We start from the raw sequence: 16,995 nt of genomic DNA on the forward strand, positions 1-16,995 counted from the left end.
ATCTCATGTTATAAGGAGAAAAAATATTGATAAATAATTCAAATAAATTCTTAAAGGAAAGAATCATTCTAAAGAAAGAGTGTTATCAAAGTTTAACATAGGAATATATACAGCTGTAGAAAATAAAAATCTTCTTTTCAAGAACAGCAGGAAGTAATATCTGTATTCTATTTTGATATGGTGGCATCCTCAAATAGTATGACTCAACCCCTACCCCTCCTCCTCCAACCTCCAGTAAACAGTAAATTTTTCAATACAGAACTGATCTGTGTTTTTACCTTACCAATGTGCTTAGGATGTAACTCTTGGGTCTTTTGTTAAAATTATACTGATTTATATAGCAATAAAAATTGATAATAAAATATTAGCAACTTTTACAAATAATTTGGCCATTGGAAAACAAAACTCTCGAGTGTAATGAACAAATAATAAGGACGGTAAAAAATTTCCTATGTAAGGAATGCAATGTAATGGAATGATTTATACTGATTTAACAAACACGGGCATAAAGTGAGTGAGCTATAGCTCTGATTTTTACAAGTATTTTCTTCATTAAAAAAAACTCTGGAATATATATGCGTGTTATTATATTTTCTTTATTAAAAAAAAAAACTTTTGAATGAATCTGCGTGTAATTATATTTTCTTAATTAAAAAAATGAAAGCATCTGCGTGTAATTATATTTTCTTAATAAAAATAAACTATTGACTGTATCTGCACGAATGATATTTTAGGTGAATTCAGGAATTTTTAGAATTTTAAAACATTTTTTTTCTAACAGTAACGTCTCGAATTCTCAGATATCTCGAATGAATTTCTTCTTGGTTTGAGATAATGAGGTGGGACGGTAAAGATAGTATGCATTTCAGTGTTAATGCATGAATATGCCTTCTCTTGTTAATGTGAGGAGATATGTATCTTGGTTCCATGCATGTATAAACACTCTCAGTACTTTATTATTTTGTGAAATTCTATTTGTATTAAAACCTTTATAGCTAGTAGTTGTAGCTTTCAATGTTTAGCTGTATTATAAGTAAGATTTATTACCATGAAAACCAATCTCTGTTACAAAAAAACACCTTAATATTTAACATGTTTAAATAGTAAGATTTACAACCAACGAAAAAGATTTGGTGAAAAAGCCAAGTTCTGAACAGTACTTTAATAGGAATATTCAGTAAATTGTAACGTATTTTATAGACTATCAAGTTAATTTCAAAGGATTTTAGCTATGCATAAAACCTATCAAATGTTACTTTAAAAGATGTAGATTTTTACGTGAATAATAAAAATGATATCAGTTTCAAACGAAAAAAGATCATTTAATTTATTCAACAAAAAAGCAATACGAATGCAAACTTTTCTCATGGAAGTACTTTATTTTTCATTTTAGAAAATAAAACTGTAAATCAATATGGTCTAGACTCGTTTTATATAATTTTTATTCAAATCAGACTCTATAAGCTTTTTACCAATTTCATGCAATGGCTGGAACATCTGATCCCTTTCAAGGGGCAACTCAGTAAGAAAACTGCTTGAAATTGATATTAAAACATAACAATATACATGTACCTTTATGTAAGAAAATGCAATATTCAGCCAGTTTCAATTAAAAGTTCTCATTTTCATGATGTATTATAAGACTACATTTTATTAAGGAAATTCTACAACATATCTTCATACGTACCCAAAGCGGTTATAAAGGGAGAAATTAAAACACGAGAGCTTGTAAGAAATGGAAATTTTTGTAATTAGTTCTACCGTCAAAGGAATAAAATTAAAATATATTGAATTAATGATCATTTTTATCTCAGTGGGACTGACAAGAAGTCGTTTTCTTTGTAACAGTGAAATATTGAGTTAATGAACACTTCTAGACATTTCTAAGATTAATAACTCACATTAATAATAAATTAATCTTCATACATGTATACGTTGGTTACGCCCTGGTAGCCCAGTCGGTAGAGCGCTTGCTTCTTGTTTGGAAACTCGTGAGTTCGAAAATAGGTAGCAACCTGTTCCTTTGCCATGCGCTCGGTATTTTGAAGTGAAAGTTTAGCCTTTCACTACATGTAGTATACAAGTGAAAAATTCTCTAACGTAACGAAAAAATCATTAAAGAAGGATATAGAGATAACAAACAGTATTCAATCTCAAAGTCCATAAAACAATACAAATAGGAGCAGGGCAAACACCGACCTCCGAAACATAGAGGTGGGATCAGGTGCCATGGAGGAGTGAGCATCCCCTGCTAAGCGGTCACACCCGCCGTGTGCTCCTTGTCATGATCGTGAAATAACGGAAAAATCCGATGTCAATTCAGTGTATAAATAATGGACTAACAATTAGTATGAAAAACGTCAGTCAGCATTTGAGCTGATATTCTTGTTTCATCAACTTGCTTGTCAATAATTTACCTCGTTTTAGAAATTGTTCATACGTAGAGCATGCTCTTGCGTATCGAATCAACTGAGATATATACACTCCGTATGCAGGTGATGAAGGTGTATTGCTGCATAAGTAAGGGAAGTTGAATATAGAAAAGTTAAAGTTGTCACGTTTATAATATAGATTGGTTGTTAGGTTACCATTAACGTCTTTTTCAAGTAAAATATCCAAGTAATACACGGATCTGTCAGACGCTGTGGTATCTTTTATCTCAATGCAAGCTTTCCTGAATATATCGTATCGACGTAGGAATGGAAATTACCATTGTTTATTGACGATACGTCGTTGACCAATCATTTGAATGAATTCCAAAAAATTGAAATATATTAATTAAAAAATTAAAGAAACTTCAAGCTTTGCCTATTGCAGCAGGGCACGAATATTATCGACGTCGTTGTGATCTGGATTTTCGCCACTACATGCAATCTTCCCTTAATTAATCTTTTCTTTTTATTTACCTCTAATAAACTTCTTTTCAATGATCAAAACTGCTGTTTTGCCATAAGTCTTGTTTTTGTAGAAGTAAAATCATTTGAACTTTATCCGAATTAAATTTCTAATTCATTACTTTTGTGTCATAAATCTTGCATATCGCCAGACTCAAAATGAGTGCCAAAGAAAATTGTCATAACGACATAGAGGATATTCAATGTTTTATAGTTAAATATGTAATTTTTTTACGAGTGGGACAGGATTTTTGTAAAAATATTTCCACGAGTGCGAAGTACGAGTAAAAATATCAAAAAATCCTGTATCACGAGTGAAATAAATTCCAAATTCAACTACAAAACATTGAATTTTCTGTTCATTACATTTTCTTTGATTTTCCCTTTGCCTATTTTTCTTTTTGTATATACAGTAATAGCAAGTCTACATGACATCATAGTTGAGCGGTTGAGACGTCATAGCTAAGTGATACGAGATTAAAAGCATTGTAAACATAAATTTTAGCAACGCATTTGGGGGAACTTTGGCAGTCTTATTCTCTGTCAGAATGCTTTAGTTACTCTCTTTATATATTATAACAGTCTAAGGAATATTTTTACAACACTCTTCGTTATGGGAAGGTAAATCGAGAGTTTTACCGCACTTCTGATATTTGTCACACTTTGACAGGATATCATTTTGATATCCTTTCACACTGTGACAGGATATCATTTTTATTCAATGGATAAATTACAGTAATTCACTGTTGAAAATGTAATAAATCGAAATATTCCTGTCGCACAGCGATAGAAAAGACTTTTTATTTTCATGTTATAAGGTTTTGTACGTATATGAATGAAATTTTTAATTAAAGATCAAAATATTTATGTATCAGCATATAAAGTTGAGAATGTTTTTTTGATTATTGAAGATTATCTTTGTAGCATTACTTTCGGATCATATCTTAAAGTTTCATAAACTGACAATTCTGCAATGTGTCCTCAACCCCTCAGACATTATGGCTTATCATTAGTAAACGGCTTTTCTATATCCATTCTATATAATGCCTTATTCAAACCTGATATGTTAGCATTGAATCTGTAACGTGCATACTATATACGTATGTATTATGAAAACTTTCATATAAGAATATACAAAAATATCACCAGTTTGGTTTAAAGGCATCAATTAGTAAATTCTTTGGTCGATGACCTTGCCAGCAAATACAATCTATCATTAAGTCAAATGCTATCTGACATTTTACATATTGATTTTTACGCCATTTTAAAATTACACACTGAGTTGTCTCTATATTTATACGTTTTTCCCGAATATGAAAAGGAGCACATGGCAGATGTGAACGATCGACAGGAAATGTTTACTCTTCCATGGCACCTGATCCCACCTCTCATGTCATGTGTTTACTCTGCTCCTATATATATATTATGTTTAATGGTCTTTTGAACTCGAAATCTATTTGTTATCTACACAATATTACTTAAACTGAATTCTAATAATATGATATCTTATTTCATTTTTTTATAATAATATTTTGTTGTCTACAAAATAAAGAGTATAACTTTTTTTTAAAGATGGAAAACGTTTTGAATATCAGCAACATATTTCCATCTCTTCCATCCCTATAACATATTATTATTAAAAAGACTTTCAATAATATTTTAGCCAACTTTACCTAAATAAATTAATGAAATTTATACATTAAAATCTACTATTGTAGTTCTTAATTTCTTTTTTATATAACTATTTTATTTATTTGTGATTTAAATGTAAGATAATTGATTTTTGTTACGGAAAGAAATTAATTATTAATTGATACTCTCTGTAAATATGACAAAACAACATGCAAATTAAGTAAATAAAGAAAAAATTAAAGTTCCAGCTTGAACTCTTCATTTTGATTCTCGCTAGGGATGTATATCTGATTTGGATTCTGAGGAGAGTTTACAAAATATCTAAAAATAAGAAACTAGTTATGTTTATATGTTTCATAAATAAAGAAACCATGTGCATATAATTTGAATGGTACACCTGGTTGTTGATTTTTTCTTATTTACAAACACCCCCATATTCTAAAAATCAGCAATCTTAGCTCACCAGTGAGCCAAGGGCTCAAGTGAACTTTTCTTGAACAAACTTGACTATTGTCGATTTTCTGTTGCTGTAAATATACATTGTTTATGGGTTTCCAGAAAGATCTCTCTCTCTCTCTCTCTCTCTCTCTCTCTCTCTCTCTCTCAAAGGTCTTATAAATTTGATTATCAGCTTATTTATACCAAACTCCCACTTAACTTATTTTGTTTTAATTTGGAAGATTCAATTTTTCAAAATCACGTTTTTTTTCACCAAAAGTCACGCTTTGATCTGATGAATTTTACCTGATACTTTTTATGTAAGAAACGTGACGAAGCTACTCCCGAATTACACTTTAGCGTTATTATGTTGACACAGTCACAGTTCAAAAAATGTCATAAAGGGCAACCAGTTAGATTATAGAAAGTCCAAATAGGGTATATGAAGTATAAAGTTAACAGTTCACGTTTGCGCTTTAACTTTACACATGAGAGCATATAGGGATGGTACTTTTTAATTTTTAACAAAGTTTTAATCATCATTTATCCAACACCTGTCTATAACAAGGTGTATAACTACATTTATGTTAATTAATGATTTCAGTAGATAAAAGAGTCAAGATAGACAGGTTGAAGGTGTTTGAAATTTTGATCTGTTCTTTGTTATGATTGTCCCCTAACCAATATTTTAAATAATAGAAGTAATCAACACAATAGTTTTTATTTCGTTTTTTAAACCTCGGTCATTTGTTGTTTTAACCATGGTGTGTATTCAATCACTACTTCGTAATAATTATTGAAAAGAATCAAAGTGTGTAGAACTTGTATTATATTACTTATCGTACTATCTATAACCAGTAGTGAATGGGGACACACCTGATGGCTTTTAAATACATGAACAAATTAAAATAGGCCAATCTTACTTGCTAAAAAAAAAAAGTAAAACACTTGTTAAAGATATGTATATGTAAATCTTATTCATTCATGATATTTTCACATGTTAACTTTTGTTTTAGTTTTAAGTATTTTTATTATTCTAATTTATCCTCTTTGGATTTGGATTTTAAATGGAAAAAGTTTTAAATTGGTGCTGTATAGTTCTAACTCTTTACATTTTGACTTTCCAAGGTGAGTTTTCATTTCATTTTATATCTGTTATCTTTTAACAATATTCGCACTCCCCCTCTCTCTTTCTCAAAAAATAATATAAATAAAAAGTAATATTAATTATGAAAAGTTAGAAAATAAATTGTCCTAAAAATATTAATCTTATATAGATACTAACATTTTGTTTTTGGTTCCTTTAAAAATTTCAAAATAAGATTTGAGGATATAAACCTTATTGTTTGGTTTTATTAAGCTTATATCTGGTTGTGATGCTATAAATATAATAATTTTAGAAGGCGATTTTAGACCTGTTAAAAACATTTTTGAATTTAATACAGGGAATTGTCAAATTTATTAAATTGTTATCATTTCAAAGCATCTCTATTTAAACGCTTTTCTTTAATGCCCTTAAACAATATCAACGATTCAATAAACTTAAATTTATAACTTTTTGATTAGTTTAAACATTGATACTAATTTTTTATATCGAGAATTTTTTTTTAAAAAATTGAATTCTTAAAACTATTGAAAAGTTTTTCTAACAAGGCTAATTATATATAAAAAGAAGTCATCAATCATTTTGAAATATGGATAGTAAGTTCATTATAACTTAATTTTTATTTCGTTATAAGGAATTCAACAATTTTGTAATACAAAACTATTTAAGAGATATTTCATTGTGTTCAATGTTTGAAAAAAGGTTTAATTAACAATTGGACTTGAGAAGGACAATAACCATTTTCCAAATATCTGAAAAAAAGATTTTTCTTTTCTCTCTATGTAGGGACACAATGTTTATCAACCTACACACTCCAGGCCTGTTATGGTAATGGGTTTGAAGACAACTTGAACCCCTCTTGTCCACTAGGACAAAAGATATATGTGTATGACGTCTACACATATTCTAAAAGAAAGGACCGGAACTGTCCTGTTACTTCTCACTCTTCAAACCGGAACATAACATATTGTTGCAATTACGTCAACGAAACAGAGGATTGTGGAAAGAGGTATTATGGGACCGCTGCGCCTCATGAATATGAACATTACTCTAGGTGTTCAGGTCGTCAGAGCTGTGGACAGGGAGTTCAAGTCTCCTGGAACTATACAACAGACGTCTGTGACAGCAGTATATTCATGGAGAGGTCTAATTACATGAAAATGTGGTACAACTGCCTCCCAGGTTAGAAATTTTGAAACCTATCAAAAATTCTATCACAGTCAAATAAGTCTTATTAGGCACCTGAGTGGTGCATCACTTGTTTAAAGTGTTTGTTTTAGAGTTGCAGAGTAAGGAGCTGAACCTTACAGCAGGGCTCCCACTGGACCGAAAATATTTTTCGCCACTTTTCGCGACACAATCTTTAAGGAAAGGCATAGTACGTACATCTGATTTCTCGACAATGCAATGCACTTTTTTTTTTATTCAATTTTTTTTATTATGTTTATCTGACACAGACATTGTTTCAAAATTGTAATGTTTAAAGCTTATGGTAGTATCCATTTAAAAAAAGAAAAAAAATAATAATGTTGGAAGTACACAATTAATTTGATATTGTATTGATATCAGCCAACTCTTGACAGAAAATGTCCTCTTGTTTACATTTTTTTTCACCTGGGAAGGGGGGGGGGGCTCCAGACCTAGTAAAATATGACATTTTTTAAAAATAGAAATTTTCATTATTTCATTAATTAAATTGTGAAGAGAAGTAAATTAAAAAGAAATGAAAATTAGGTTTGAAACTTGACTTTATTTTAACAACTTGGAGACTCCAGGGTTTAATATGCAAGCTCATGTCATTGTAAATAATTCAGTGTAATTTACTAACTAAAGTTAATTCTGTTTCCAAACCAATTTCTGTTTAATTCTTTGTCAGTTAACGGTATAATAATGTACACATTTTTCAATTTTCAGTAGGTAAAATTTGAAGCCATTCTTTACAATTTTCATCATGTTTCCCTACTTTCGGTTTAAAAAAAACGACCTACATCATGTACATAGATCCAGATTTTGTTGATAAAAATCTTTTATTTATTAACTTCTTCTCCCATTAACACTTTATCCCCCCTTGTTTAATCCAAATTATATCATTTCAAGCAATTTTGTATCCCTTTATTGCCCCAGGCTAGTTACCTAGTCAGCATTGTTCGTTCAAGCGAGACGTGATTTCCTACATGTAGGTTTCAGTTTTCACACCTCTGCTGCATTAACAAGGGCGGATTCATCGGGAAAAACCCCCGCTCATTGATTTTTTTTTTTTACAAGTGTCATTTTGTCATTTTGTTGCATTGATAAGACTCTAATAAACATAAACCCTTTGTTTGTACAACTGTGAAATATACATCCACTACGTAACAGGAAATCTCTTTCCGCTTGAACGCACACAATACACAGGTAATCAACAGAGAGAGTGCCTCAGACATCGGGTAGTCTGTGCATCTAGTGAAGTCACAATGTAGTTAGGTACCAACAACAGAAAACTGCATAGTTACGGTGCTACTCAGTAATATTCTTTGCTGATAAAATGCATATTTTAAACTATGAATAAACTATTATTCAAGATTTTTTTACCGTTTTAAAAATTAAATTAATGTAATTTTTTTTACAAAACCAGGTTGGCTAAACCCCTCTAGTTTTGACAGATTCTCCAGTTTATGTAAATTTTTTTCTTCAGTTAAGACAGTTTGAAATTTCATTAATTGTACACGTGTGTTTATATTCCAAATCATATTGACAGTATATACTCAAGTAAGTTGAAAAGCACAAGTTAGGAATTCTGAAAATAATTCAATTTTTAATTTTTTTAGTGTTTAAAAATTTGCACATTAGTTGTATCTTGGAAGTCAGCTTGACATAGAACTAAATTAATTGTAGGTGCATTTAAAGTAAACTAACACAACTTGAAGTCAACTGCATAAATTTTTTTAAAGCAAAGTCTAAAGTCTTGTGTTAAAGTTAAATTAAATTGAAAACATTTTATTAAAAATTTGTGATGGTCGGTCTTTTAAAAAGCTACAAAAAGTACCCCTAAAATACTGGAAAATGCACCATTTAGAACCTTTTAAAACACCCCCTCCCATGCCCTCCCCCTTCGGCCCTTTGGGCTCTCAAAACCCCCCCACATGAACTTCTGGATCCGCCACTGATTAATTAAGTAAACAAAGGGACTTATCTGTGTACATTGAATAAACAAAGGAGCTAAACGGGACTACATAAATTTTGTACATGGTACATCTAAAAAAATAATTTTCGCCACTTATGAATTTCTTTTCGCCACTTTTGAAAAAAATTCGCAATTGGCGACAATGGCGAATCACAGCTCGAGCCCTGCCTTACAGTACATCGCGGGTTAAAATCCGCAACGAGATCTTGTGACTTTTCCTTCGAATGAGACCGTTTAAACTGAGATCTCGTTTCGCAATAGGCGCTGGTACAAAAAACCCTCACTGCTCAAAATCCTGAGTGCCGAATTAAGGTTAAATTTTGCAGCCCTTCACTGGCAGTTGGTTATATCTGCATTTGAATGAAAAAGTCTCGAGAGGGGTTTGCTGTCCTCCAGAAGTGAAACGTTTCTTTGTGAAATTCAAACATCTAATGTTAATCCTGTGAAGTGGCAACGGTGGTTTAGAAATTTGGGGGTTACGTTGAAAAAAAAAATGCATTACAAGGCACGACACACGACGGACAGACGGGCGCCGCCGGATATTCTTTGATCAGAACCAGCTATAAGTTGAGTCTTTGACTAGGCTGCGTAGTATGATTTTTCTCTTCGGTTACATGCGTGCATAATTCATCTACTGATAAACATGCTCACATGCGCGTTACTATATCCTTTCATTTTATTTTCGCTGATGGACTGATTGATTGATTGTATGTTGTTTTTTTTATTTTTCACTCATATAGGGACGTCACCGTATGTGATGAAGGGCTTCAAATTTAGACCTATACTCGGCACTCAGGACCATTGACCAGTGAGGGTTCTTTATCGTGCCAGCGCCTAACGTGACACGGGACCTACGTTTTTAAGGTCATATCCGAAAGGTCCGTGACTTTCACTTTTAATGCCGAGCGCTTGGCAAAGGAACAGTCACCATTGTTGTTTCAGTCGAACGAGAATTGAACTCCGACCTGCCGATCACGACGCTCTTCCACTAGTCTACCGTAACCGGTTTCGCTTCTAGAAGATAATTATAAGTGAATCTTCAAGCGAATTAAGTTAGTATACATGTAATTATGGATTTTTTTGTTAAGAAAAACATAATGAAGAATAACACTTTTCATTGATTATAACCACAAATTAAAAACTTATAACTGAAAGCAAACCCTATCAAAAAATACCCCCCAAATGACGGGACGAACGACAGTTTAATATAAAAAATAATAATTTTTATTGTGTCGTTTTTCAGATTCTGACGTCATTTCCATTAGCAATGCCTCACTTACAGCACAGTCAATATTCCTATCCAGCGCCGGATATCCGTTAGAAATGTCACCTTGTGGGTCTACTTCAGGTGCATCGTGCAAGGTCACTGCAAGTGGGAACTCCAGAGTTCGTATCACTGGATTTGATCTGCAGTTCAGTGAGAATTCTGGTGTTTGTAAACAAAGATTGCTGATAACAGATGGTGCAATGACTACTGACGTTGCATGTGATGACGTCAACAAATTTGCACGAACGACTCTGTATACGAGTAATTCCAGCAGCATTGATCTACGATTAGATAATACAGATACCTCAACGGCGGGAAAATTCTGGATTCATCTCGAAGGTATCCATAAAAATTCCAGTCTCGTGTTAAATTGAGGCCTAAGTTTGTAAGAAATATTATTGCTAATAGTAAAATTTTAAATGAAGGAAGACTACAGCTAAGAAAAAAATATTATATGTGTATTTCAAAGTAGACCAATTTCGGAAATAATTCGGCTCCTCTCCTTAAAAAGGTTAAGGCGATTGCAGAGAGCTTAATAGACTATTAGTATACGCGTAAGAACAGGGAATCCTAACTGATATGACACTATATTTACGTTAACCCTTTTGCATATACAATATCACGCGTTACTTAAGAAATAAGATATTTTTTTACAGTGTCATTGGGATATGACATGAAGTCAGTCACGTGATCAAATTTACTATAACGCTCTTCGGGCGTTATAGAATTTGACCACGTGACCGACTTCATGTCATATCCCAATGAAACTCTGAAATTTGATATTTTATTTCTTATATATATATTTTTATTTCTATTCACATTACAAACAAAATGCACTATTTAGACTTTGTTATTGAAATGCAACATGACGACGTCACATGACGTCACAATCTAGATTTTCCAAATGTCTTGCTCTATTTGCTTTAAGTCTGATCATGTGACAGACTGCAAGTCATTGAAAATTGAATGTCAATTTAATTTGTATTGTCATAAAAGGAAAGACATCAGGAAATGTAAATATTGAAGAATTTCACACGCTTATCATGAAGATTGACTTCGTGCAGAGAAGTAAAAAGAAACAAAATAATTATTTTTAAAAGGTCAGAGAAAACTCGGGATTTTTTTTCTGAGAATTATGCTTTGGTATGGCCAAAAAAAAAAGAAATCTATGGAGATAACAAACATTTTTAAAGCTCAAAAGTTCATTCTTTCAATACAAATCCTGATATTTAAAGTCTTAAGCTTTTTTTGCCAAGTATATTTTTAGTTTCTACATACATAGCTTAATTAAAATTCAAATTAAAAAATTTGGTTTGTAAATAATCCTGATAATGGTCAATCTTTTAAAAAATTTAATATGACCTCCTTTTGCACTGAAATTTGTGTCTTAATTAAAAATGAAATTTTTTAAAATTTACTTCATCAAGCAATTTTATGAGAAAGAGAAATATATCCAATTATTTATGAAATGAAACGATAGTTTAAAATTCTAAGTTTGCTTATAAAAAGGCACTTAAAATTTATGACTAGGGAAAAAGTTTCAAATGGCTTCGCATAATCAATTATTTGACCTTTCTGCACTAATAAAAAGTGATTTTTCTGGCATTGAAAATTTACTAAGCAAGAAAATTGTTTTAAAATGCTTATCTTCATTTACTTTTTCTGTTATTTTAAGGAAATATGTGAAAAAATCGCAAGTGAATTAAGGCTACATAATGGAGGTTTTATTACAATATATTAATTAAGTTCCATAATTCTCTTATCGTGCAGAAAATTTCATGTACTTTTTAAGGTTAAGCTAATTATTTGCATGCGTTTACTGAAAAGAAATAGACGACAAATCAAATGTACATAGATACAATTCTCAACAAATAAAGGTGATTCACAGTATGAATTAACAAGAAATTTAAAAGAAAGATTTACGTATAGTTGTAAAACTGATCATAGCAAGGAGTACACGGAAGGTGTGAACGGTTGGAAAAGGATGTTCATTCTTCCACGGACCCTGATCCTGTCCTGCTTTTGATGTTTTAGAGTTCAATGTTTGCTCTGCTCCTGATATGTGTAGTTCAATTGACTTTTTTAAATCTTGAACACTCTTCGTTATCTCGATGTATTTCATAAGTTGACACAACTGCGACTTTCAATATTCAAAATATATTTTCATTTTACCCTTTAAATTGGAACTTAACGATGTCCAGTCATATTGAATTAACCTTGGCATTACATTTCTGAAATTAAAACAAATTCTATCAAAGTTTTGAAAACTTTAAAGATAAGTATCTTGTACTCAGAAATGTTCACGGGAATTACTGAAACGTCCGTCGATAACTCGGTGTATAAATAATGATCCAACATTTTAAGAAATAATTTCGATCCCATTCTCCTTGGATGGAAAATATCATGTTATAAGTTGGTCATTTGTTGGGAGTACGTCCCATTCCGATTCGGTTTGAAATTATAATTCATCAAAGAATTTTATAAGAAAGAAAATAAGTCAAATCACTTTGGAACTGAAACGATAGACTCGGTGTATTTTTAAAGATGGTATAAAATTACTATGAGATGTTTGCTCATGAACCAATTCTTTGACATTTTGTTTTAAGTTCTAATATTTTACACTGCACTGGTTTATTGTACTCAAGACGAGCGAATGTTATACAATATATTTGGTTCCAATTAATATTTCAACGTCAAAACTCGATACTGAATATCTTTGAAAAAAAAGATAATTATGTATATCCTTCAAATAACCATGGTTATGATTAACAACATAGAAATAAAACATTGCAATCTCAGTTCTGACAAACGAATCAAACTAAAAACAAAAAAAACCCATATCATTATTCTTTAAGGGACAAAATAAAAAATTAGCTTTATTATTTTATAAGGTTTTTAATGACAATTTTATATAAGCTTTGTTTCTGTTATTTCTGAGTTAACACGGATACATTCCATTTTCATGCCTGACTTAAATCAACGAATACCATGAAGGATAATTGAAGCTTTTTCCTTACTGTATGACGCAGTTTGATTGCAACTATCTTTTAAAGGTGAAGTTTATTACTTTCTGTAAAGACATGGTCTACAAATGAATTGTAGATACAATTGTTGGACAAATGAACGTGCAGTATTAACTAACAAGAAAAAAACTAACAATATTTGTGGCTTCTATAAGTCTAAGGCCAGGGATGGACAAATCAATTCATATTTCAGTACCTCTTTTCAATTCTATATATTTACATTCGTTGTGTTTTTCTGCTAATCCAACTGTGAAATTGATTTCAATTCCATTTTCGTGTAAACTCACGCGTAGAAATATACAAGAAAAAACTCGCGCTAACGTGACGTCACAAATTAGGCTTCAGCGACGTTAGAAAAAATACAAGATACGTATGGGGCAGCGAGAAATTCAAAAATTGAAATAATTATGCTTACGTGACAAGTCTGTGTGATTTAAACACCAATAACACACAAAACTTAAAACACTCCTTGATTATATCTCCAATATTAAAAATCTTCAACCATTTCTTTCCATTTATGACATCATGATTCCTCGATCGATATACGATTTTTGGAATGTAAACAATCTATCCACTAGGTAAAGAAATCGTGCATTCGATGCCCAGGACAAAAATGTAGGTGTCATAATCAAAATGCACCATCTTATACAGAAATGGAATATACAGTTGTAAAACGGAGCATTTCTAGGTACGATACTTATTTTAAAAGATCTTTTAACTGTGAATCTTTTTAATTTCAATAGCCACTAATTCATCAGAGCTGTTAACGGTGATCTGCCAGAATTCGACACCAACTATCTCATGTAATGACAACTTCACCATACTGAATCCGGCAATTAGCTCTAACCAGACGACATCAGTTTCACTTTTGACTTCCGTTACTGACATCACAACAAGCGCCTGGTCAACCAATTATCCATCTCTGACAAATGCAACGAGGACCACAGAAGTGGTGACGTCAATCAGCGGGACGACTCTCGTCGGCAGTTCATTAGGGTCAATAACGGAATTACCAAGTTCTGCTGAATCCACATCTGATAGAGTGACCAAGGAAGCAAGGACCAAAAGTTCAGAATCTACAGGAATATCAACAACCAAAAGCTCAGAATCAACATTTTATACAAGAAATCAGGAATCAACAATCAACAGTTCAGAATATTCGACGGAGTCTATTGTTTTCTCGTCACCATCACCTGATTTATTATCCAATTCTGCAGTAAATACGATCTCACTCTTTTTCAAAGTAAAATATCAAATGCAATTTAATTAAACCAGAAATCAAGTTTACCGTTAAATGAGTTTGTTAAACGCATGCTGATACACTGTATAATACTTAAATTTCAGAAAACTCTATCTTTTTCAAATAGGTTTCTACAGAGGCGTCAGGTGGTACATCTAGGATTTCATATCAACCATCAACTGGAGTTTCTACCCAAACACCGACTGGGATTTCCAATCAAACGCCACCTTCTATAAATAGAACATTTGTGAATGCTTCTTCGTCATCAAACATCAGAAATAATGAAAACAGCAATAAAAGTAGTGAAGGTATTTATTCTAAAAAAGACATTGAAAATTCTAATAAGAAATAAGGTCAACTAGTTTTTTTTTTAATTTGTTTTCATGTTTTACTTATTCTTGAATGATCATTAACGATGATTTATAAAAGTCTGTTATGTTTTTAAAAAAAAAGGCGCCTTTTTGTTCTTTATGATAATTAACACCTATTTTTCAAAAAATCTTCTTCCTGTTTACTTTCAATTTGTTCAGGCGTAAACTACATGCAATAAAAACATAATTATTACAATTATTTCAGATTCCGCCCTTCTACCTGCTCTTGGAGCAATGTTAGCATCAATAGCAATGGCAGGTGTTATGTTTTACCTTTATTGGAAATATAAGAAAAAGGTAACATTCCTTTACAACTGCTATGCATTGTTGGTTATATTGGAAAAACCATAAAATTTACGAACAAAATACAGGTCAGCATGTAAAATTGTGCTTTGAGTCAAACTATAAATAAACTGCCCTTTTACACCCTTTACATAAAAAATGCTACTTACACGTTGTAGTTAGTAAATTTCATAACAGATGTTCAAATAATTATGTAACGAAATTACCCCACCGATGAAACATTTACGTTTTATTTGTAGTTTATAAATGGTTTTCTCCTAAATGCTTTACTTCTGTGCCTATTATGACGTCAAACGTTATACATCAAGTGTTGGATGATTTACAACTGACTGGGTATAAGTTATCCTGCTTCAAATACAGAGCCATCTACCGGTGATCTCAAGCATTCCTCCAGCAAGGGAGATAACAATGGCATGGGATGACAAGGGAAGTAATTCAAACAAAGGACATTCTTCCAGTAAATACGAAAAAGAACCAACCTTGATCAGTCTGAAGATTCATGAATAAACATGAACTATATTTAACTAGTGTGAATAATAAATTTATATGATTCTTCACCTGATGGTACATGTTATGTTTTGCAATGCCCTTATATTAACTTAGGTAAAGATCTTTAAAAAAATGTTGTGCTTCATTTATACCATGTAATATATAGAGTTTACGAACAGTAGTCAACCTAAAAAGTTCAATTAAGATAGTAGAATAACAAACACGATTCTCCAAAACATCAGAGATGGGATCAAGTGCCATGGAGGAATCAAGCATTCCTCCAACAAGGGAGATAACATGCTGGCCAAAGGACACTCCTCCAGTAAATACGAAAAAGCCATTTGCTGAAGATTCATATAAGAACATTCGTTGTGTGATACGATAAAAAAGGCCTTATATTAATAGATTCACGAAATATATAGCTTTTCAAACATAAAAATTACAAAAGGGTTCCAAAACTTGTTAAAGGCTTACCTTCCTTGCTGGTCTCAACCGCCATTTGCTCCTATAAGAAACATTCGTGTCATTCGATAAAAAAGGCCAAAATATTTCACGTTTTCTTTTAGAACATTATTACAAAAGGGTTCTTGTTAAAGGCTAAATTTACTAATACGTTAGGGACCTTCCGAGGGATTTCGTATCTGGTTTATGTCTTCATCAAATATTCAAAGTATATTTGCATATACAAATATATATACAATATATTTGATGAGAGGAATTTAAAGATCACATTTCACATATCTCCCTATAATTGTACAACTTTGAATAGAAATGGGAAACTGAAATTGAAATCTAGCGGTGACTATGCTTTTGACAGAGTTGTGCCGTATGTTAAGCAATTTCTGAGCTACACATATCCCCCAAAACAACCCAATGTTATCTCAATGGGATCTTCATTATTTGTCTTCTTTAATATGTGAAAATGTCATTAATTTATGAGAACAATAAATATGACAAGAATTCTTCCTTAAGACTTTTATTTATTTAGAAGCAAAATATAATTTTGCCTAATTGAATAGGAATTTGCTTTTTGCACTATGTTGAATCAATTGCTGATTTTCTAACTTATC

At 31.6% G+C, this 16,995-nt stretch overlaps 1 protein-coding gene across 1 annotated transcript; it reads left to right on the forward strand.

Annotated features, from left to right (window-relative positions):
* Nucleotides 1–6,007: 6,007 nt before the first annotated feature.
* On the forward strand, nt 6,008–16,019 carry LOC134250976 (papilin-like). The gene is made up of 7 exons (XM_062733342.1): nt 6,008–6,092; nt 6,856–7,251; nt 10,476–10,838; nt 14,266–14,738; nt 14,890–15,070; nt 15,339–15,430; nt 15,797–16,019. Exons 1-7 carry the CDS (start codon nt 6,032–6,034, stop codon nt 15,941–15,943), a joined length of 1,713 nt encoding a protein of 570 aa, XP_062589326.1. The 5' UTR covers nt 6,008–6,031; the 3' UTR covers nt 15,944–16,019.
* Nucleotides 16,020–16,995: the final 976 nt, after the last annotated feature.

This window comes from Saccostrea cucullata, unplaced genomic scaffold (genome assembly GCF_032062105.1).
Source record: "Saccostrea cucullata isolate Sc308-1 unplaced genomic scaffold, CSIRO_AGI_Scuc_v1 ctg391, whole genome shotgun sequence".
Lineage (NCBI taxonomy): Eukaryota > Metazoa > Mollusca > Bivalvia > Ostreida > Ostreidae > Saccostrea > Saccostrea cuccullata.

Excerpts from the sequence above, each read along its gene's own strand:
- LOC134250976 (XM_062733342.1), top strand. The coding sequence starts at position 6,032 with ATGGAAAAAGTTTTAAATTGGTGCTGTATAGTTCTAACTCTTTACATT. Across the intron at positions 6,093-6,855 it reads TTACATTTTGACTTTCCAAG|GGACACAATGTTTATCAACC; the intron begins GTGAGTTTTCAT and ends CTCTCTATGTAG. Across the intron at positions 10,839-14,265 it reads ATTCTGGATTCATCTCGAAG|CCACTAATTCATCAGAGCTG; the intron begins GTATCCATAAAA and ends TAATTTCAATAG.